This window comes from Solanum verrucosum, unplaced genomic scaffold (genome assembly GCF_900185275.1).
Source record: "Solanum verrucosum unplaced genomic scaffold, falcon-dt-bn FXZP01000199.1, whole genome shotgun sequence".
NCBI classification, from domain to species: Eukaryota; Viridiplantae; Streptophyta; class Magnoliopsida; order Solanales; family Solanaceae; genus Solanum; species Solanum verrucosum.
Window position 1 is genome coordinate 640,999 of NW_026020049.1, and position 22,492 is coordinate 663,490.

Genomic DNA, 22,492 nt, shown 5'->3' on the forward strand with positions numbered 1-22,492 from the left:
GGCTGAAACGAACAAAACAATGAGAACCAAAAACAGTTCAAGGGTTGATTGTGTAACTTATGTTGTCTAGGTATACACCAAAGCTCGACAGTTCAAAGATATCAAATCTACCGATTGACCGAGTATATCCAATATATGTTCACTACGGAAAGTTTAAAGGGAAACCTACTTATCCAGGTGCGATTAACCCTTACTTACGAGACACACAAGTTTTTCATGCATATGTTTTAACAATAGCCATTCCCCATTCATGTGGGGGATTGTTGGGTTTTAGCAAGGTGTGAATGGGAAATAAGAAGAGAAAATGAAAAAGTGGGGAGCCTATTTGGAGGGAAAATGAAAAGTCATTGCAAATTGCAAATGAAAAGCATTTCTCCCATATTGGTAGAAGAAAGGAAAATTGTTGTCCTTATATTATGAAACACTTCCTATAGTTCTTAAAGGGTTAAGATGAAGGTGCCCCCTCCCGCCGTCGTCGTCGTCGCTTGCTCGGCTAGGCTTCGAATTTGGATTTGGCAAATGATTGATTGATAATATTTTTGGACAAAATTTATTTAATCAATCTCATTAATTGATTTCCTTTCTCTTATAAATTAATTCAGAATTTTAGTTAAATAACTGAATTAATTTCGCAACGAATTATTTGAAATTCGCGCGTAATGATAAATTCATTTGAAATGATTTGTTCCTTCCGAAAAGTCGTTACTTTTCCCAAAAGACACAACGTTCTGGAAAAAATGGGTCTAAACAGATTTGTCTGAACAGACGCGTTCCTTGCTGCAAATGGCTATAAATAAGAGGTTTTTTTCGTTTTTCAAACACTGAAATTTTTTCCTCTCTGCATACATTTTCTTACAAAAATAAATTGTCGATCGACAGAGTCTGTATGTGCTCTCGTTGTTGTTCTTGCGTTCGCTGGAATTAGTGAAGTTTGAGGTACCGCTACATCTCTAATAGTTAATCAGTTTTATCTTGGGAGGAATTAATCTGTAACCTCGGGTACTTGAGGGGATTAAATTTCTTAAGGAAACACAGTGGATTATGTGGACTTGAGTTCTATTTTTTTGTCTGTTTCATCTTTTTTCTATTTCTGTTTTTTGCTAACCTGAATACATGAGATAACATTATCTTCTTCAGATCTTACATGTGAAACTATATAGATTATATTATTATATTAATCATTGACTTAAAACAAATTGAAAAGTGATTAATTAATTGTAGCCCCTCCATAACCCAAAGGTTAGACATTTCTGAATTATCTTTGAACAACACATGATGTGTATCTCTCTAGATGTAGCTAGAGTTTTATAGGATCGGGTAGTTTCCTTCCTTTAAATTGTAAATAGATATGACAAATTCTTTTCTCTGAAAAATACAATTTCATTTGATTCATTTTATTTTTTTACTTCTTAAAAAAACATCGACTAAAAGGGCACGTAATTTGACACATCTATTGAGTAGAAGTACCAAAAAATAATTAATTACTTCACCCTATCCATTTTACTTGTCCTTTTTTTTTCTCGCCCCTTAAAATACATTAACAAAAAAAAGACAGTTTGACCATACTATTTACTTATTCTTTGATCTCATTTAATATTTTTTTTTTTTTGACATTACATTATATAGAGAGTATATTTTAATTTTTCATTTTGCACTATACTTAAGAGATTATAAATAAAAGATAATTTTACTAATTCACCCCTTAAAAAATTTCTTGCGAATTTTATAAACAAATGTAAACACTTTCAAAAAGAATTAGTTGCAAGGGTAATATAGAAAAAAAATTAATTAATGTTTTCTTAATTTAGTGAGGTGAACAACTAATATGAGATAACCATTTTTAGTATAATGATCAATTATCAATTAATATGAGACGGAATGAGTATCCTCTATGTCTCATATTACTTTGTCCCTTTTTCCCTTTACACATAACACATCCCTCAAGAAAAATAATAAAGGTATATTTACTAATTTACCCTTAATTTTTTCAATACACTTTATTGTGTTTTAAAAAGTATTTACACTTTAAAAAGAAATTAATTTTACAAGCAAAAATTAAAAAAATTATCTTTATCTTGATTTCTTAAACTGATAAGTGATTTAAGATTTCTTTTTAATAATGTAGAGCTGTGAACAAATAATATGAGCTAGAAAAAGTACGATAACTATTTTAGATAAATTGTTTTTAGAAAACACAATAATTAAAAAAAAGAAGAAAAAAAATTGGGGTGGTTGGGGGGAAGGGAGATTAAGGCCATTCACTGCCTATGTTCGTGTTTAGAGTCAACTCAAGCTTTTGTTTATTCAACATTTAATTATTGGTTATTATTTTACTAAGTAGTATTAATTTATCAAACTTGTTGTCAAACCTTATACTGACTGCTCTTTGAGTTCAGCTGCTCTTGTTTCACTGTTGGCATGATTATTCGGGGAAAATAATTTCTTATCACCATTTATATATTAAAACTTAAAAATATCTCTTTTTTTTTTAAAAAAATATTATACATAAAAATAAAAATCTATTATAAATAAAAATTTCTTATAAAAAAACGTAAAATTAAAAATAATTTTTTCTTAAGACTACGAAATCAAATCTCCCCAAAACAAAAATAAGGCGTCTCTCTATATTTCCAGTTTAGAGCCATTTGACTTTATTACTTCACCATTTTTTAAAATTAAAATGGGCGGTCATCAACCATATATTTTTAAAAAAAAATTCAAGATGCAAGTCAGCGGCTTGACACTTTCTCTTCAATCCAAATAAAAGAATTTGTATTAGTACATTTATCAATTTAATTAAGTGATTAGTGCCAGTTGTGCCGTCCTCCAGATATTGAGACAAATAAAATCTGCTGATTATTAATTACGAATTTGTATTTAATAATCTATCATCATGTACCGCACCGTCCCATCTGAAAGCTATTGACTTTTTGGTGGAACGCAAACTATATAAACCCACTCTAAATTCATTTCATGCATCAACACAAATTAATTAAAGTGAGAGAAAAAAAAGAGAAAGATGATAAATTATCAGACAACGCTAAACAATGGTGAAACATTACCAATTATAGGTATGGGTACTTACTCAGGCGAAAACGATAGAGAAACAACTGAGACAGCCATTAGAACCGCCATCAAGGTAAGTTTTCAAATATAGTTATCTACAATTTGTTGTGTATGAAATTAGTCTAATAGTACGTTTTATCTGTACGTATAGATGGGGTATAGACATTTTGATACCGCGAAAATATACGGTTCAGAGGTGGCTGTGGGAAATGCATTAAGACGAGCGATTCATGATGGGTTGGTTGAAAGGGAAGATATTCATGTTACTTCTAAACTTTGGTCAAGTGATCATCATGATCCTGTTACTGCTCTCCAACAAACTCTACAGTAAGCGCGCTGACTTATATTTTTTTTTCTTTTCATTTCTTTGTTATTAGTGAGGAATGACACATTTCTATATTTGAAAATAATTTAATTTTGAACTTTTCATTTACAGGAGGCTAGGAATGGAATACATAGACTTGTATTTAGTGCATTGGCCAGTGGCTTTGAAGCCATGGGTGGACTATCCAATTCCCGCAGAAGAAGACTTTGAGGAATTAGACATGGAAAATACTTGGTCCGGTATGGAGAAGTGTTTAGAGATGGGCTTGTGTAGATCCATTGGCGTCAGCAATTTTTCTTCAACAAAAATACAACACCTTCTAGATTTTGCTTGTGTCACTCCTGTTGTCAATCAGGTAGAGCGGACAATATTACTAATGGGCTGGACTGTTATATACGAATAAATAAATAATTTAATTTTTGTTTGTAATATTTTTTGATGATGTGTTTTTTTTGTGATTGACTATAGGTGGAAATGCATCCAATGTGGAGGCAACGTAAGTTGAGATCAATATGTAGGGAATATGGAATTCATGTAAGTGCATATTCACCTCTTGGTGGTCCTGGAAATGCTTGGGGGACTACTACTGTGGTTGATCATCCAATCATACAATCCATTGCCCAAAAGCATGATGCAACTCCAGCTCAAGTAAGAAATTAAACGCGCGTCTCAAACAAGCAAATCATTTAATTTTTTGGAAGACTAGAACGAAACTAATTAATGTTGATGATTTTTTTAGGTTGCTCTAAGATGGGGATTGTGTCAAGGATCAAGTGTGATAGTGAAGAGCTTTAATATGCGAAGAATGAAAGAGAATATGGGAGCTCTTCATTTGAAATTAGATGAATGGGATTTAATTGACATAAATAAAATCGAGGAGAGGAAGATTATGAGAGGAGAATGGCTGTCTAATCATACTACAAGCCCTTATAGAAACATCCAGGAACTTTGGGATGACGAGATTTAATTCTCTTTTTTGGAAGTGGTCTTTAAATTTGGCCAGCTCTGAAAATTTGTATAAAGATACAACATAAATGTACTTGCTAGCTAGTTGCATAAAAGATCCTATACAATTTAATAGTGTATTTTAAAAATATATATGTGCCCACGTGGACACATTACTATTTATAATTTGGTATTATTTTTTATGTCTACGTGGACAAATATATATGTTTAAAATACGGTATTAAATAGTCTAGGGAGGTAATAGGTCCTCATGAAAGTTTAGTATCGCAACAACAAATTCGATCAAAGTTGGGATATTTTTTAGACCCTTATCCCTAATATTTATTGGACATTCCTCCAAGAATATAATTCTTGCATAATTAATCATCATCTTGCCATTTGGCAATTTGTTCTTTAATCAAAGTAGAGGCGTCCATTGCTTCTCAGAACTGGGAGCCTCAGGACAAGATTTCTCAAGAACATATGCCAACTTTAATCGTCTTAAAAAGAATTCCATCTTTCCACATCATCAAGGAATGTCTTTGCCATCGAATATTTCAAAATTAGGATTAAGTAAAGATGTTCGTTATTGATGTGGATGTCATAGGGAAAACTATCTTCAAATTGTTAGAACTAGAATAACAAAAGTACAAGGATCCAAAATAAAAATTGCTTGACTTAGAGGCACGTTAATACATTTTGGTTTTTGACACCTCTAACTGCAACTAATACAATGCTCATTATCGATCGCATCATTACTTAAAGAGAGTGCCCCCATTAATTAATTTTATTTTGTAACGGTTGACTTAAAATTTGAGATCTGTCGTAAACAATATTTTTATCTTTATAAAATACAAATAAAATTTACATACACATTACTTTTTCCGGACCTTACATGTGATAAGATATGTTATTGTATTAATAGTTGACTTAAAACAAATTGGCAAGTTATTAATTAATCTAGCCCTTCATAACCCAAAGGCTAAACATAGCTGAATCTGTACACAGCACATGATGAGTATCTCACTAGGCTAGAAGTAGAAGTAGCCAGAGATTTATTTTGTGGTCGCTGGAATGGATAACTACTTCCAAACCGTTTAATATTCTGACTTCAAATAAAGTGAAGGATCGATGCAGCCACGGTTATTTTAATTTAATTTAATTGTTTTAAAAAAAGATACCATTTCAGTGCAAATTAATATTCAAAACAAATTAAACGGTTGAATATTAAAGTGTACTTTTAAGAGTACTTTTAATACATGACCCTTAACTTGGCTTTAGCGAACAACTATGCCCTCCAACATTGAATGTGCACAAGTAGACACAAGTGCCGTACATGGCACAATACACATAGGACGCCATGTAGGACACAAAATTTTCATGTAGGGTGTCATGTAGGATGAATGTGTCCATTTGCTCAATTTTATACAAATTTAAGTGTCTACTTGTGCACACTCAAAGTTAAAGGTCATAGTTGTCAACTGACGTCAAATTAAGGGTCATTTCTATGTATTATGCCAAAAAAATAATTTGTTGTAAAGTAGAGAGCGGTCAATTACTTTAATTTTAAAAGTTGGGTTAATTTTGTTGTAAAGCAGAGAGCGGAATGGTGTAATTTTCCCTAATTAAAATAGACGGGAGGGCGGCACTCAGAAAAAAATTGATCAAGGCCATTCACGGACTATTATATGTACATGTTTTTTTTAGCAAATTTACCGCACTGAGCGTTTAGCGGTCTTTTATTAAATATAAAAAGATATCCATAGCCCATAGGGTTAAGTATAAGCAAGAGGGACTAGCCTTATCTTACCATTCCCAATGAGATAACAAGTCTCTACTAATTAACAAGCATGAAGAAAATAAGAACTAGAGAAAACTAGGTATTCTATGATCATCACGGAGTTTATAATACTCACTATGATGATATTACAAATGAAGATGCTTAAGTAGTGCAAGAATATAAAAGCTAAGAATAAAGATGAGTTATCCACCTCAAACTTCATTTGATATATGTATGAACTAAAAAATATAGTGTGTCCGTCTAAAGTAATCTGAAGTATTCCCCTCTTGTCTTCTTCTTCAAATCTGTCCAGAAATGATTGATAGTTCTTGTTGGATCTTAATAAAGTTGTTGACACTATCATATGATTTTGCTTCGCCAGTCGCATCAATAGGTACCTTGAAACAAATTCCTCATTCACCTTACCATCCCAATTATATTGTCTTCCATATGTCTTATTAATTATATGTACATGTTAATTTAGAGTCAACTCAAGTTTTTGTTTACTCAACTTTTTATTAGTTAGTATTATTGTTATTATTTTATTATTAGTATTAATAAATCAAACTTCTTGTCAAACTTTAAAATATTAGACTGCTCTTTGGGTTCATCTGTCCATTCTCTGTTAGGGAAGAGAACAAAGGGGGGTCTCCCTATAATTCTAGTTTTGAGCCATTTGACTTTATTACTGCACCATTTTTAATTAAAATTTAAAATGGGCGGTCGTCAACCATATTTTAAAAAAAAAAATTCAAGATGCAAGTCAGCGGCTTGACACTTTCTCTTCAATCCAAATAAAAAAATTGTACTATAACATTTATCAATTTAATTAAGTGATTTGTGCCAGTTGTGCCGTCCTCCAGATATTGAGACAAATAAAATCTGCTGATTATTAATTACGAATTTGTATTTAATAATGTATCATCATGTATCGCACCGTCACATCTGAAAGCTATTGACTTTTTGGTGAGGAACGCAAACTATATAAACCCACTCTAAATTCATTTCATGCATCAACACAAATTAATTAAAGTGAGAGAAAAAAAGAGAGAGATGAGAAATTATCAGACAATACTAAACAATGGTGAAACATTACCAATTATAGGTATGGGTACTTATTCAGGCGAAAACGATAGAGAAACAACTGAGACAGCCATTAGAACCGCCATCAAGGTAACTTTTCAAATATAGTTATCTGCAATTACCTTTTATCGCAATTTGTTGTGTATGAAATTAGTCTAATAGTACGTTTTATCTGTACGTATAGATGGGGTATAGACATTTTGATACCGCAAAAATATACGGTTCAGAGGTGGCTGTGGGAAATGCATTAAGACGAGCGATTCATGATGGGTTGGTTGAAAGGGAAGATATTCATGTCACTTCTAAACTTTGGTCAAGTGATCATCATGATCCTGTTACTGCCCTTCAACAAACTCTACAGTAAGCGCGCTGACTTACATTTTTTTGTTATTAGTGAGGAATGATACATTTCTATATTTGAAAATAATATAATTTTGAACTTTACATTTACAGGAGGCTAGGAATGGAATACATAGACATGTATTTAGTGCATTGGCCAGTGGCTTTGAAGCCATGGGTGGACTATCCAATTCCCGCAGAAGAAGACTTTGAGGAATTAGACATGGAAAATACTTGGTCCGGTATGGAGAGGTGTTTAGAGATGGGATTGTGTAGATCCATCGGCGTCAGCAATTTTTCTTCAACAAAAATACAACACATTCTAGATTTTGCTTGTGTCACTCCTGTTGTCAATCAGGTAGAGCGGACAGTATTACTAACGGGCTGGACTGTTACATACGAATAAATAAATAATTTAATTTTTGTTTGTAATATTTTCTGATGATGTGTTTTTTGTGGTTAACTATAGGTGGAAATGCATCCAATGTGGAGGCAACGTAAGTTGAGATCAATATGTAGGGAATATGGAATTCATGTAAGTGCATATTCACCTCTTGGTGGTCCTGGAAATGCTTGGGGGACTACTACTGTGGTTGATCATCCAATCATACAATCCATTGCCCAAAAGCATGATGCAACTCCAGCTCAAGTAAGAAATTAAACGCGCGTCTCAAACAAGCAAATCATTTAATTTTTTGGATGACTAGAACGAAAATAACTAATGTTGATGAATTTTTTAGGTTGCTCTAAGTTGGGGATTGTGTCAAGGATCAAGTGTGATAGTGAAGAGCTTTAATATGCGAAGAATGAAAGAGAATATGGGATCTCTTCATTTGAAATTAGATGAATGGGATTTAATTGACATAAATAAAATCGAGGAGAGGAAGATTATGAGGGGAGAATGGCTATCTAATCATACTACAAGCCCATACAGGACCATCCAGGAACTTTGGGATGACGAGATTTAATTCTCTTTTTTGGAAGTGCCCTTTAAATTTGGTCAGCTCTGAAAAATTGTACTTGCTAGCTTGTTGCACAAACGATCCTATACCATACTCTAATGTAGATGCTCAATTCATTTTAATTTGTTTGTCTGGTTTTAACGACACAGTTTAAGAAAGTAAAAAAGATTTTGAATCTTACGATCTTAAATTAAATATATGTAAAATGTACCAAAATGTTATTTAATCTTATGATCTTAACCATGTCATATGAAAAGCTGAAATTAAGACGTTAAATTAAAAAAAAAACATTTTTTCAAATGAACTAAAAAAGAAAGTAAGACAAACAAAGAGTACTAACTTATGATATACGGTAGGCCCTAATTAAGTGATACGTTCAGTTCTGGTAGCATGATTGCTTAGAAAAAGCATCTGATTAATTTTCTAGTCGTTGACTTAATAAGCTTTGAGTCAATAGGGAAATTTGCTAATTAGCACTAATCCATCCATCCATAACCCAAAGGTTAAGGGCCATATATATCCCATTTGAGTTCAAGCATATCTGGATCTATGATATTTTATTTAACAAAAAGGATAACTATAAATGATTATAGGTCGGAAAAATATAAATAAATTAATAAGATGCCAAAGAAAGTTTTCTCGTGAACTATTGATGTCAAACATTGAAATGATATTCTGATTATTTTTCTTCTATATCGATTATATAAATTATCATAGCGAATATGTTCATCATTTTGCGAAAATAATCAAATTCAGCAAAAATAAAATAAATAATGATAACCAACTATCAATTTGTCTTTTCAATTGTCTGTTGTGTGAAGGGTAACCTTATAATTTAACGTGTTAATAATTCTACACATTCCTCTAATTCAGGGACTAGCTACATGTAAATTATGGGAGCCATCTGGGAAACATAAGGTACAAGATGACGTTGGCCTTAACACCTCAAACCTCTTACCAATAGAGCAGGATTGTCTTGACTGAATGAATTACACAAAAGACCATGTAGCAGAGACAACTTAAAAGTAATGATATTATAATTTATTAAGGGGATAAAATACAAATTCATTTACGAAGGTATTATTAATTTAACCAATAAACTGACTGATAACTGCTAAGCTAATATCAAACCTACCGATATCTTATCGGTTAGGTTAGCAGTTTAGTACATTTAAAACAGATAACCGATAAAGCGGACCATTAAATATAAATATCCAACCAGCCCGATAAGGCGGTGGACAGACTTAATAGTCTGCTGAGTACCTTGATCATCGAGATGCGGCTGGCAGTAATCTAGTCTTTGGCTATCTCCACACTGTTACCCCTAGAAACATGTGATGTACCTTGCTCGATACACTGGAAAGCAGGAGAAAAAGTAAGTAATGGTTTTCACTTATCTTAACCTCTCTTTCAACTGTGCAAACCCATCAGACAGCTCCGGTTTCAACTTTCCCACAAGAAATACAATCAACAAAATTAACCACAGGGAAAGAAGAATACATTGGCAAATTACCTGTAAAAGATGATTGTGCAGCCAATCCAATGTTTGTGGAAACGTCGTCGCTGATATGTTTACCACTGTTAAACCCTGTCAATAAAGAACGCAACAAGTCAATATGGGATGTAGTCTGTAAAAGTCAAATCAAATCGATCAGGCATGAAAAAGTATATGAATAATGGAATTGAAAGAAACGGACACTAGATTCAAACTCCAGATACAAGCTGGCTAGCTGCAAGAACACACTATTGAAATAGCATCGTGCATCACTAGCTGCATTTAGGAGAATGTAGGACATCATGCATCCAACGTTTTCAAATTGAATACGTATCAAATCTGCAATGACGGTATTTTAAGGGTGATAATAATACATTGCTTGATTATCAAGCCATTTTTATTTCGTATATACACAGATTATAGGGCTTTCATCATACAGTTGTGCTCATTGAATTTGCTTTCCACCAGAAAAACACAAAAGAGAAGAGGATCCAATACCAAGAAGACTTATAAATAGTCTGGAGGAATTTCTGACTTTTGAGCTTCATTAGATACTACAGTAGGTTTAATGCAGATTAGGCTCTTACTGGTAGGTTTATTAGTCTTGATTTCTCTTCAGATATTTTCGTCTATCCTCAGACAGTTATATCTATGTAGAAGGATTTCCAAATTTTATGTTGATGTTGGGAAAGATAGCAAACACCATACCTGTGAGGTAAAGGAACAGAGATAGTCCTGTATAGTCTTCAAGTTAGATATCATGTTATCTTTGTCCTGAAAAGAAATTCAAGAGAGGATTACCAGCTAAAAAAACAAGATAAGAAAATAAAAAATATTCAGATACAAGTACATTATGTATCATATGTGTGCTTAGTAATATCACACGCATAAACATATAAAAAGAATTGACGCCAGATACAGAGACAGCAAAGGGTGAAAATTTTCTTAATTTCTTGTAGATTGATGAGCTTTATGATATGTGTTCCAACTTTCTTTGATTCGTAAAATATCACAGTTCTCTTTACTTCTCTTCTGGCACTTAAGTCCATGCTACTGACAAGAATGACAAAATTGAACTGCCATCCCTTTTCCGTTCCTTTTTTTTTGTGGGGGGAGAGAGGGGGGGTAGTGGTGGTGGGTGGTGGACGGTGGTTATGGGTATAATGAAAAGGGAACTGTCACATCTCTAACTGATGACTAGAAGACAAAATGGTACTTCAATTAAGTATGAAAATAACCTCACTTGGATATATAAAAATACAAAAAAAAAGATGAAAGGATCATTAAATTGGCGATCTTCATAGGCAAGTTTAAACATCGTATGCATATGTTGTTTTCAAACTCAAGATATTTAATATTCTCTTTTGCTATAACTGGAAGAACTGATGCTTTCGAGAAAAGTAGGGAGAAACATAGACTCTGGTTAGTATATCTTCAAATTGGTTTTTCAACTTTCCAAATAGAAGGGAAACAGATCTTGAACAGTTTATATGCTGTAGTAAACAGATCATTTTTGACAAGACATTGCACCCTCTGTCTTACACATTCCTTTTGAATTATTATTATTTTTATTTTTTTTGATAAACATTCTTTTTGAATTATCTACATTTAATTATTGGAAAAGGTCTCCACCACTGTACCAGAAAGTTGAGGTCAGGTGGCCCTATCTACACATGTGCATAGGTAAATCCAAAAAAATCAATTTCCTAGTAATTTAAACCAAAATAAAAGAAGAGCATATGTGGATAATAGATGCTAAATATCCCAGGCAAACCTTCTACTGATAAGAACATGTATCACAGGCTTTGCAGAGATCATGTGCTACTATATCGAAAGCCACCCACTTGAATTATAATTAGGCAAACCCATCGGTAGCCCCCTAAAGTTGGCACCAAGTGTCACTTAGACACCTTAACTAAGTGATGTTCATTTTAGACACCTCATGTAGGGTTTCATTGTGTTGTTTTGACACTTTTTAACAATCAGACAAAATATATAATGTGTGTTACACTCGCGAATGACATGTAAAGTAACGAATTAAATGACGACATTTGTCATTCGTATTCAAAATAATTATTAACTAATGAATTTTGAGTAAAGATAAAAAATGACCAATGAATCAATGACATGTGGCATTTTTCCAAATAATTCTTTTAAAAAAGAGGTTTGACCAATTAAAAAAAATGCAGAAGCGGCCCACCCCCACCACACCACCCCTGCTGATCGTCATCTCCCAAAAGGTTTTAAGATTTGGAAGTGGACGGTCATTTCTCTGCTTTTTATTTTTTAAATTCTTTACTTAACAATAATTTGTGAGTTAAATATAATTTTCAATCACCATTTACTTTATTTATTCAGATCTGAAAAATATTTCCACGCCTTTGTTCACCAGAAAAATGGAGATCCACCACTGCCACTATTCTCATTCTCTCTCCCTCCTTCTATTCTACTAAATCGTATTTTATCTAAAATTAAAATTATCAAACTTTTTCAATATTTAAATCTTAAAATGGGTCAGTTCCTAAACTTCTAATGGATTTGAATAAAAAAGTCAAACCTCCATGGAAGGAGTTTAAGCTTGAAAAATGGTGGGAGGTGGTGACTTGAGAAATGGAGAAGAAAAAATAAAATAAAAAATGGCTAAATCTAGACTTTCACGCGTCATTGTTGAGTGTATCACACTTACTTTGACATGTCACCAAAAAGTGTTAAAATGACATAGTGGAACCCTATATGAAGTGTCTGAAATGAACATTGTCCAGTTGAGGTGTCTAAGTGAAACTTAGTGCCAACTTTAGGGGACAGCCGATGGGTTTGGCTTTATAATTATGTTAAACATTCATGTACAGATAATGATAAATAAGAGAACTCAAGAACTTGTGGAACCTGGGTAGGATATTTCTCACTGCATGTACGAGTCGCTACCCACTCTTCCAGCAATGCCTGCATGAAAGACACAACTTTGTCAAGAAGGTAAGACATGGGACTAAATATGAAAGCAGTTTTACTGCCTCAATCCTGCTTTAGGCAATGGATAATAATTGAGGATGATAATGATGGACTCAATTTCATTGCATATTGTATCAGCAGCAGGAAGGAGACAATTATATTTTTTTGGGTAGTTTGTACTTTGTACACATAGCTCAGTTGCAGGTAACTTTGACTAGTTTAATCAATGTGTAGTTTTGAAAATAAAGGATGTTGTATAGTGATAAAACCTATAAATGATTTGGTATGTTCCAAATGAAAATTGCACTGCAAAAGAGGGGGAGGAGCCGAGGAGGGGAGGGAGTAAGACAATATTATGGAACATCCCACTATTGTTGCATACAATTGAGGTTCTCGTAAATTATTGGAAGCAGAAGTAGTAAACTCAGGAAGTAAAAGACTCAACATATATAAATGGTTGACTATTTCCATTTTGCTCTTTTGCTCTTCTGAAAATGGATAAATCTTGCTTTAGTGGTACTCTCTAATTAAACCCCATCTCTTCCTGTCATTGACTGACAGCCAATAATAAATCAAACAATTTAACTTTAAGAATGTAACAACTGAGAAGTTCAACGAGGAGCACTTCACTACTTCAGTCGATGAATAAATCACATGAATCTCATAGTTTACATTATTATAATCAGCTAGTACATATATCCCAACCTCATTGCCTCGTTGCCTTTTCCTTTCAAAGCTATCCATGGAATCTTGCTTAGTAGCTGTGGTGGACTAGTGTGAATGCAATGTATAAGATAACCAACATGAAAAGCATATTTTTTACTTCACCATTTAACAGGGAAAAAAAAACCAGTGTGATCCCACAAGTGGGGTCTAGGGAGGGTAGAGTGTACACAGACCTTACCCCTACCATATGAGGTAGAGAGGTTGTGTCCAATAAACTCTCTGCTCAAGAAAAACATTAAACAAAAAAAATGTTGAGCTATTTCATGAAGCTAGTTTAATGTAAATTGAGACATCAGTTTACAGTAAATAAAGGAGGAAAGGACAGTTGGGAGAAGTACTAGGGACATGAGTAAGGAAGGATGTAGAAGGTAAAATTTGTCGCTCAAAATAGAAGGTGGAACTGGGTACATTGAAGGGAAGATAATAACTTAAATCCCTTGACTTCAAACAGACTAATGCGCAGATTAGTAAGAAAGCAATAGCTGTTCCAAACAGGTACATATAGATAAACTATATTTTACTTTGCCATCTCGAAGACAAGGCTTAGAGAATTTGGATCAGCTCTTTATCTTGATCTATTTTAGAGAAAGAAGATATAATGAAAAAAAAAACTGGAGATTATATAGGATAAATAGACATTTAAGGTAACCACCTTATGGTCAAACTCGGCCATCCGTAGAACTATAGGTACAATTATTGGTTGAGCACCAGATTTTTCTCTTTTATGAGAAGGATTTTGGTCTGCCCCTGAATCTTTAACTTTTTCACCTGCATTACCAGACAGGCAGTGAGGAAGCATCAAAGGAGAGAAAAAATAAAGAAAGAACCCACACAACCCTCCCCCTAAAAAAGCAGCTTGAGTAGCTTTTAGTGGAGATGGAAAAACTAGCAGAAATGCAAAGGCACGTACCCCTATTTTCAGAGATTTCATTAACAATGTCCAAGGATTTCAGAGCAGTTGTGAGGTTGTTTAACTCAGAAGTTTTCCCTGGTTCTGAATTCATATTGCAGTCACTCTGACTGTTGTGTCTAACATTAGAATTGCTTTTCTGTTGTAATTCATTCTGTTCTTCCACCTTCGGAGATTCTGGCCCTGCTTGGTTTGCTGGAGAAGCTGGTGGCAATTTATTCTCTTCATCCATTAGGTAAATACTAGGATCTAGGTGTATCCCCTGCCATTAATATACCATCCAACTGGGATCACTCAATGTTCAAGCATTATTTTTAAATTTGAACTGAATGCAAAGCCAAAAGGATTTTCGACATTCACCACCAATTGATAAAATAGTTGATGTGATACAAAACTGTGATGAATCCTCTAATTACTACTGCAGCAACAAGGATGAATATACTCTTCTTCTTTTTTTTTGGAGAAAGGCAACATGACAATGATGAATATACTAGAATGGACTATGCTATGCATGCTCACGTGTCAATACATATTATTTCTTTTCGCATAAAATGCTTCCTGAACTGCACCACACTCTCTTTGGGTATCTTTCTTTTCAAGAAAAAATAAGGTAATCTCACTATATTTAAGGCACAAATGGGGGTATTGTGTTAGAAAATTATATTCAAGTGTGCTAATAGCTTCACTGTCTCTACCTAAAGGAGCCACTGAAGTCTACCATATGATCAATTTCATTTACACGTTCAGACTTAGACCAATAAGACAAAAGGTACAAAAAAGATATTTAGGCTGATACACCAATGAGTACAGCCTTCAGATGCATTAGTTGTTTTCCTTACCTGCATATAGAAGCCCCCTATGAGATTGAACTATGAAATTTGTTTTCCATTGATTTGAATTTCAGAGTGGTTATGCAAAAGGATATCCAGCTGAACCATATTTCTCCAAACACTATTTCCTCACCAAAGAAACCGGAAAATACCAATTTATATGGTCATAAACCTTCTTTGTGCCCCACTTACATAGCACACCGGGCTTTTCATTTGATTCTCCCATCAAGACATTCATTCCACATCCATCATGTCCAGGGGTTCATAACCCTTTGCTTAATTATTGTTTCAACATCATCTTCTTCAAAGGGTCTTTTTGCAACCACTCATTCTCTTCCTAAGAGACATTAAGAATCTCCTTCTCACACATCGCTCTCCTGCCTGCTCTTTCATATTTAACTCTTGATAGAACCTCAGCAATTTTCTGTTTAATCCTATCTGCTTCCTCGACAATTGTCCTTTCTATCATGAGCTTATAATTTGTGCTGACGTTATTGGCATCAGCCATTTTACCTATTATCCCTCTCCCCGATACAATCCCCTTCTGCATTTGCTAACTTTTCCTTATCACCTTAAAGGTCAATTCTCTATTTGGTTTCATCATCAGTTAGACTGTATGACTTAGCTTCTTTTTTCAGTGCTTTCTAGCTTGCTCCAATTTCCATCTCCCTCATTTCTTGGCATTTTTCAATTGACTGGCTCAAATCTTTTAGTAACTCTTTGAGAAGCTTCAGCTTTCAGGTGATTTCAAAATCAGCTCTGCCTTTTTGTATTGTAAGATGCCACCAATCTTTAACCAAATCCATAAAATCATCTTTCTATTGTATCAGGAAGTAGTGCAGGAAAGTATTAGATTCTTCTTTGTTGTTAAGTAGATCCCTTGTAAGTTTATTCCTTCCTTTGGTGGTGCAGAAAGTTTGGATCTATAAGGAAATCTTGAAACTCACAGTATATAATTGTAAAGGTGTGTGGTAAAAACACTTCCTTTAATATCAGCATCTTTAACCAAATCCATAAAATCATCTTGCTATTGTATCGGGAAGTAGAGCAGGAAAGTATTAGATTCTTTTTTGTTGTTAAGTAGATCCCTTGCAAAGTTTATTCCTTCCTTTGGTGGTGCAGGAAGTTTGAATCTATAAGGAAATCTTGAAACTCACAAGTTTATAATTGTTTAGGTATGTGCTAAAAATACTTCCTTTAATATCAAGCATGTATATGCAAGCAAAACAGTGGTGCTAATAAGTTCCTACCGAGTTTTATAGGAAAGACATGGGAAAGTATGCAGGTTTTCACAAATTCTCGTGTTCATCGATCAAAATTTAAGCATTTCAAACTTGAAAAATGAACCATTTCTATTCCCAAATGCACACTCTAGCAAGATTTGTTTATCATCCAATACTGGGTTCACCCAAGCTATTGTTTTCCTGAACAAATCATCTAGTTCAGTAGAGAAAAGGAATATTTCTATCCTGAACGCAGCTGGTCTGTCTTCAACTCTTATTCTTGTGAACTTACTGCCTAAAAGTGCAAGATTAGTTAGGTCCAACTCTGAGATGAGATTGGATAAATCTTTGATGGACCATGTAACCCAAGTATTATTGGACTTCTCAACTTCAAACCTAACAATCCGATCTAATCACCCATTATTGCACAATCCTCTCAGTGCCTCCAATTCCTACCACATATCCCTTCTTTCATCAAAGGAATGTGGTCCATACTCCCCCGTGTAAATACCCGTGCATAATCAGATCAAGTGATGGACCGAATAATGAAGATGGAACGATCATCTTTCATACTTTCTTTGGCAGACTTTGCTCTTTTGTCCAATTAAAACCCCACTTTGGACCCATGGGCTCCCAGTACTTACATCAGTTGCCTCATACTTGCCTAGTTGCCTTGTTAGTCTACTGTCCATTTACTTATCTTGGACCTTTGGAGGAAATAATACATGTCAAAATTTTATCTTCAATGCGGATTATTTCCCTTTTATTTACCCCCTCACATTTCAGCAAACAATTTCAATCTTCATTTAGGTACATAACATTGACCTTTTATAGTTGCTCCAATCTCCTTCGTTCCCATAATTTATAGGAAACTCCAACTCTTTAAGCTCTTCCTAACCTTTTTGGTTTGAGATAGAACCACTCTTATGACCTCTTTTTTAAACCTATGAACAGAAACCCCAAAGCTTACTAAGCCTCAGAATATTCTTTCTTACCCAATTTGACATTTGATTTCTTCCAACTGATTTCTTGTCACATGCAGCTGATAATGCTTTGCCTGCACAGTGTACCAAGGTAGAAACTCTTCTGATACTGCTATAAAGCAGATTCACCAATGATTTCTCTGGGACTTCCTCAATCTCTCTTCCCTCCCCTCCTTCTGATCTCAAATGTAGATGCACCAGAAGAACTTGGATGGAGATTTATCCTTCTCCCAGATTCTCTCTCCTTCTGGATGTCAAATAAGGTAATTGTGCACTTTCACATCATTTCCTTCCCGATCATACGTTACAAAGTGATTGCCACTCTTTCTATTATTGTCTTATTGACGATGCATAACCACATAAATGAGCTCAAACTGTGTTATCTGACAAGAAGCCCTCGTTTTGATGGTGCAAATGAAAGTCCAAACTAGTAACAAGAATAAGATAGACATTTTTGATAAAGCTTTTTGTATACAAAGAACAAGAACAAGATGGACTTAGAATCAGAAGACAACACTCACAAGTCACATCGATATCAGATGCATATATAAAGACATCAAGGAGGTTTAGAACTACTTAGTTTTTTTTGGCAAATCCAAAATGCTAATCTAGAAAATTAGTTCCGATACATCCATAATTTTCCCAAGTGATTGGATGTACAAGTATTATATATATATATACACACACACACACATATATATTAGGAGATAAATCTGTTTATAGATACAAAGCACACCCACTGGGAGCTTTGGAAATAGTCCATGTTTCCTCCGCAAAATTCCTTTTTAAAAAATAATTAGTTCTAACAGAGGTGGGGCTCAATGTAAAAACTTAAGACTTCTAATCTTGAGAACTCATTTCTGCCAGTGGCAATGCTTTCTTCTTATTCTTTTTTTATTATTATTTTTATAAGGACCAGTAGCAATGCTTCTTTTCCAATCAAGATGTCAAGAGAGGATTATGAAGAAAGACAAGGAGGTCACACAAGTGTCTGTAACATCTAAGCATGACAAAACAAGTGATGAAAAAGACTCATTATGTAGTTTATGGAGGACAAATACCTCAATTATAATTGGTTTTCCATCTTTCATAGCTTTCTTCAAATCACCAGCCAAACCTACAAAAAATTGAGATGCTGATCAAATTCCTTAACATGCTCCAAAACAGTTGTTTACAACAAGAATTACCTTTCCTTACTATTCTGCATTCTCTGCAGAATTCGGTAATTAGCTCATCTGATGAACTGAAATCACGTGCCCATACAGGAGAAGATGCCAAAGGTGCACTGACAAAATTACAAGGTATACAAGTATTTGAGCGCCACATGATATCACACTTCTCAGATAACCTTTAGTTAAGCATGAACAACATGATTCTGGAAGTAACAGGTAACCAAAATAACTAAATCTGCATTGACAGTTACATACTCTGTTGATGTCCGTAGCAATTCATACACCATGGCAGTCTGAAAAAAAACGCATATAATTGATAAGCAAGCAAGGATAAACAGAGCGCTTGCTCAAAGATACAGATAGAAGCAGACCCAGAAAATGCAGAGGGATTAAAGAAGAACCTGCAAGACATTTGGCAAGTTCAGCCTCTGTGCAAGTTGGGTAGCAATGGTAGATTTTCCAACACAAGCAGTACCACAAACAAGAATTACCAAAGGCACTCGCATATGGTGAAATCTAAGAACATAAAGATAGCCAAAAAACAGAGGGAAAGCAACATCAAATACTAAATTAGGTCGTTTCAATCATTCCCTTCCTCATTGCTCCCTCCTCTACAAAAATGAATATACAAGAAAATGATCCTCAATAGGAAAAGAAAGGGAAAGTTGACAAAAAAATATCACCAACCTCGTAATCATTTTATAACGGTTTATATACTCTTCTCCGAAACCTCTTCGCTCCATAAGCTGCATGGCATCCAAACAATTCAGTGTTATTTAGCTACTTTCAGAACTTTGAACAACTTCTAACAGAAAGGAAAATCAAGTCACATACTACAAGGTCAACACGACCTATAATACCCTCAACCAAAGGGTTGGTTCCTGACAGCATAATATGCTTATCAATTTGTGCATCTTAACTCTCCTACACAGGTAATTCAATATAAAACATAAACATCTTTGTGTCAAGATGTAGAGCCAATGGAATAAGCTAAAACATTCACAGTTAAGTACCTTGGATAGTTAAATATTCATGGAAAAATAACTGAATCGCTGAAAAGAATTGGAAACGGAACATAACCGAGAATAAGACATGTGGTACCTTGAATAAGTTTGCCTCCAAATCTGATTGTGAGCTGCATTAAGAAATAATTGTTTAATTACTACGGAGCAAGTCAGGTAAAACTCAATGAGAATAAGATACAAATTTTGATGTCATACACATCGAGTAGGCTGTTGTCAACAAGAAGCTTCTTAAGCTCAAGTGCAATTTTAATAGCCACGTGATTTGGAATCTGTAAACGAGAAGCAGTGCACATTAACTCCACATTCATACCAAAAGCTATAGATCTGGTAGTAGGCCATCCTTTTGAAATAAGGAAACCTGGGACCCTAACAAAGTAACAAATGACAGCATAATAACCATACATATTGCCCAATTCAAGGAACAGCAGAGTCGTGATGTTAGAATTTTAATAGGAACAGTGTTGGTAAGCGACAACTTTAGTCATTGACTAAGAGAAGCAGCAGAACTTAAGGTGATACCTAGAGATATACTCCCTTTGATCATTTTTACTTGTCCACTATACTAGTTCACTTTTAGCACAGAAAAAAATAGTTTTTGGTGGTTTACCCAAAGACTATACATCAATTAAAATGGATATTGTGGTAAAATACTCACATTAATCATTGTTTATAAAGGGCCGTGCAAAATCCAAGGTATACAAGTAAAAGTGAACCAGGGATTACATGTTTGTATTTTTACATGGCAACTGATAAGCTGCTCAAGCCAATACCTTTTCTTCTTCATTTTTCTCCCATATAATTCCAATTTGATAGTAAATTTTATTTTTTCAACATAGAATAAAATCTGATACCTTAGTCAAAAAAAAAAAAAAAAAACTGATTCAATTCATGATATGATAACTAGCTGATTATGAATTTGCATGTGATTCATAATCTGCGAAGGAAGGAAGGATCGATGCTGAACCTTAGTGACTGTGAGCATTCTGCTGAGCAAAAATCTAGAGAGAACATAGTAGTGATCGGCATTGTCACCCAGCCATACTTTCACCTAAAACACAAGCAAGCAAGCAAACAGAGAACAAAATTAAACTAAAATAAAGAACAAAAAAAAAAGAGTCGACAAAATTGCAGCAATGGAAGGAATATAAACCTTAACGAAATCGTATTTGGAAGAAGCGTTTCGGGTAGAAAATCGACGAGCTGAATGATTAGTTGCGGCAGCATCTTCTTGTTCGTAATCTTCTTCTTCATTGGTGCTAGGGCTTTCTATTACAACCGCCTTATCCTTCTTCATATCTCACTGATAAATATCTCGGGTACTGTGCCCGCCGGGAAGATGATGCCGGTAAATATCGACGGAGAATGTGGACAATCAACTTTACGAACAACTTGTGCTTGTGCTTGTGCACATAAAACTTTCTTCGCTTTTATTGAACTGTGTCTGTCGGGTGGGATTCCTTTTGGCTTTAGCGATTAAGAAATATCTTAGGGCATATTTTATAATTTATTCTGTTTCACCTAATAGTTATATAATATAATAATCTTCAAGTAATTAATAGGAAATATTTCAAGTTATGTGTCATTTTAACGAAAGTATACTTCGAAAGGTAAGAAACTAACAAAGGATTCATCGGCTAGCATGCTAGCTCCTACTAAATAGGAGGCTCCTTTACACCTTTTGGACAGGTGCGATAAATATATTTTAATTTTGTCTCAACTGATATTTATGATCTTTAATTTTGGAGATACATATACTTAAATGTCTTAAATGGTAAATCATGTGAGATGCATGCATCCTGCATATCAAATCGTATGAGATGCATGCGTCCTACCTATTAAATTGCGTGAGATTTGTCAAGTAGGATGTGTGTCTACTTGTTCAACTTTATGATGGTTAAGTGTTTACTTGTGCGCATCATAAGTTGAACGACATAGATGTAAGTTGAGACCAAATTAAAAGGTATGTTTATGTATTACTTTTGTGTATAACAAGCACTAAATATTTTACATATGTGTGAGGTATATCGTCACACATGAGGTGAAGAAAAATGTTTGACTGCACGGGAGATGAGCACTCAACGTGTACAAGTCGATATACATAGTGCAGTAAGAATAATTATTAGATTAAACATCTAGGATGTGAAAATAAATTAATTAAATTGGTATTCATGATGGAGAAGATGAGATACTGAACTTACAGTATATGCAGGCAAGTAGAGAACGATGGCTAAATGTGTAACATGCACATCAATAGCTCAATTAAGGTGTAGAGATGCATACTAATGCTAAAGCTACTTGAATGGAGAATCATCGAGCTTTACAGATGATAGTTCAGCAAAACTTTTAATTTATATTGTAGTTAAGTCGTCAATCTTCTTCGAAACTACTAATTCGAGCAACATATTTATAATGTGAGTCAATTCGTTTACCCTCCCTCTTGTGTCGTGTGCTTGTAAAAAACAACAAATAGAGATAGAGATCAATCCTTAAAATTTTTGTATATAAGGACCATCACTGATTTAATGAAGTTCATCAACTTTTTTGTATCTTTACTTCAGTTCTTATATGGTGTATCGACAATTGCAACTATGGAGGATATATGCCATGATGAACACATTTTGGATGAGCTGATCGTGGCGGAACCAAAATACATATTATAGGTAAGTTGATCATAGAGAG

General features: G+C 34.2%; 3 protein-coding genes across 4 annotated transcripts; 2 read left to right on the forward strand and 1 right to left on the reverse strand.

Moving 5' to 3' along the window:
- Positions 1 to 3,019: 3,019 nt before the first annotated feature.
- Positions 3,020 to 4,358, forward strand: LOC125823139 (NADPH-dependent aldo-keto reductase, chloroplastic-like). The gene is made up of 5 exons (XM_049502560.1): positions 3,020 to 3,139; positions 3,218 to 3,393; positions 3,503 to 3,746; positions 3,860 to 4,039; positions 4,131 to 4,358. The coding sequence occupies exons 1-5, from the start codon at positions 3,020 to 3,022 to the stop codon at positions 4,356 to 4,358; spliced, it is 948 nt and encodes a 315-aa protein (XP_049358517.1).
- A 2,785-nt stretch (positions 4,359 to 7,143) lies between these two features.
- Positions 7,144 to 8,506, forward strand: LOC125823138 (NADPH-dependent aldo-keto reductase, chloroplastic-like). Its single transcript, XM_049502559.1, has 5 exons — positions 7,144 to 7,289; positions 7,384 to 7,559; positions 7,653 to 7,896; positions 8,008 to 8,187; positions 8,279 to 8,506. The coding sequence occupies exons 1-5, from the start codon at positions 7,170 to 7,172 to the stop codon at positions 8,504 to 8,506; spliced, it is 948 nt and encodes a 315-aa protein (XP_049358516.1). The 5' UTR covers positions 7,144 to 7,169.
- Positions 8,507 to 9,506: 1,000 nt separating this feature from the next.
- LOC125823147 (uncharacterized) lies at positions 9,507 to 21,374 on the reverse strand. Of its 2 annotated transcripts, none has more exons than XM_049502569.1 (15): positions 20,964 to 21,374; positions 20,778 to 20,861; positions 20,009 to 20,082; positions 19,890 to 19,923; positions 19,476 to 19,534; positions 19,190 to 19,304; positions 19,044 to 19,081; positions 18,804 to 18,901; positions 18,678 to 18,733; positions 14,584 to 14,842; positions 14,323 to 14,441; positions 12,882 to 12,938; positions 10,704 to 10,769; positions 10,014 to 10,088; positions 9,507 to 9,856 (listed from the first exon to the last, which is right to left on the reverse strand). In XM_049502569.1, exons 1-15 carry the CDS (start codon positions 21,105 to 21,107, stop codon positions 9,794 to 9,796), a joined length of 1,341 nt encoding a protein of 446 aa, XP_049358526.1. In that variant the 5' UTR covers positions 21,108 to 21,374; the 3' UTR covers positions 9,507 to 9,793. The 2 variants fall into 2 exon arrangements, with proteins under 2 accessions (XP_049358526.1, XP_049358525.1); XM_049502568.1 differs by having other exon boundaries at positions 14,323 to 14,438; positions 14,581 to 14,842.
- Positions 21,375 to 22,492: the final 1,118 nt, after the last annotated feature.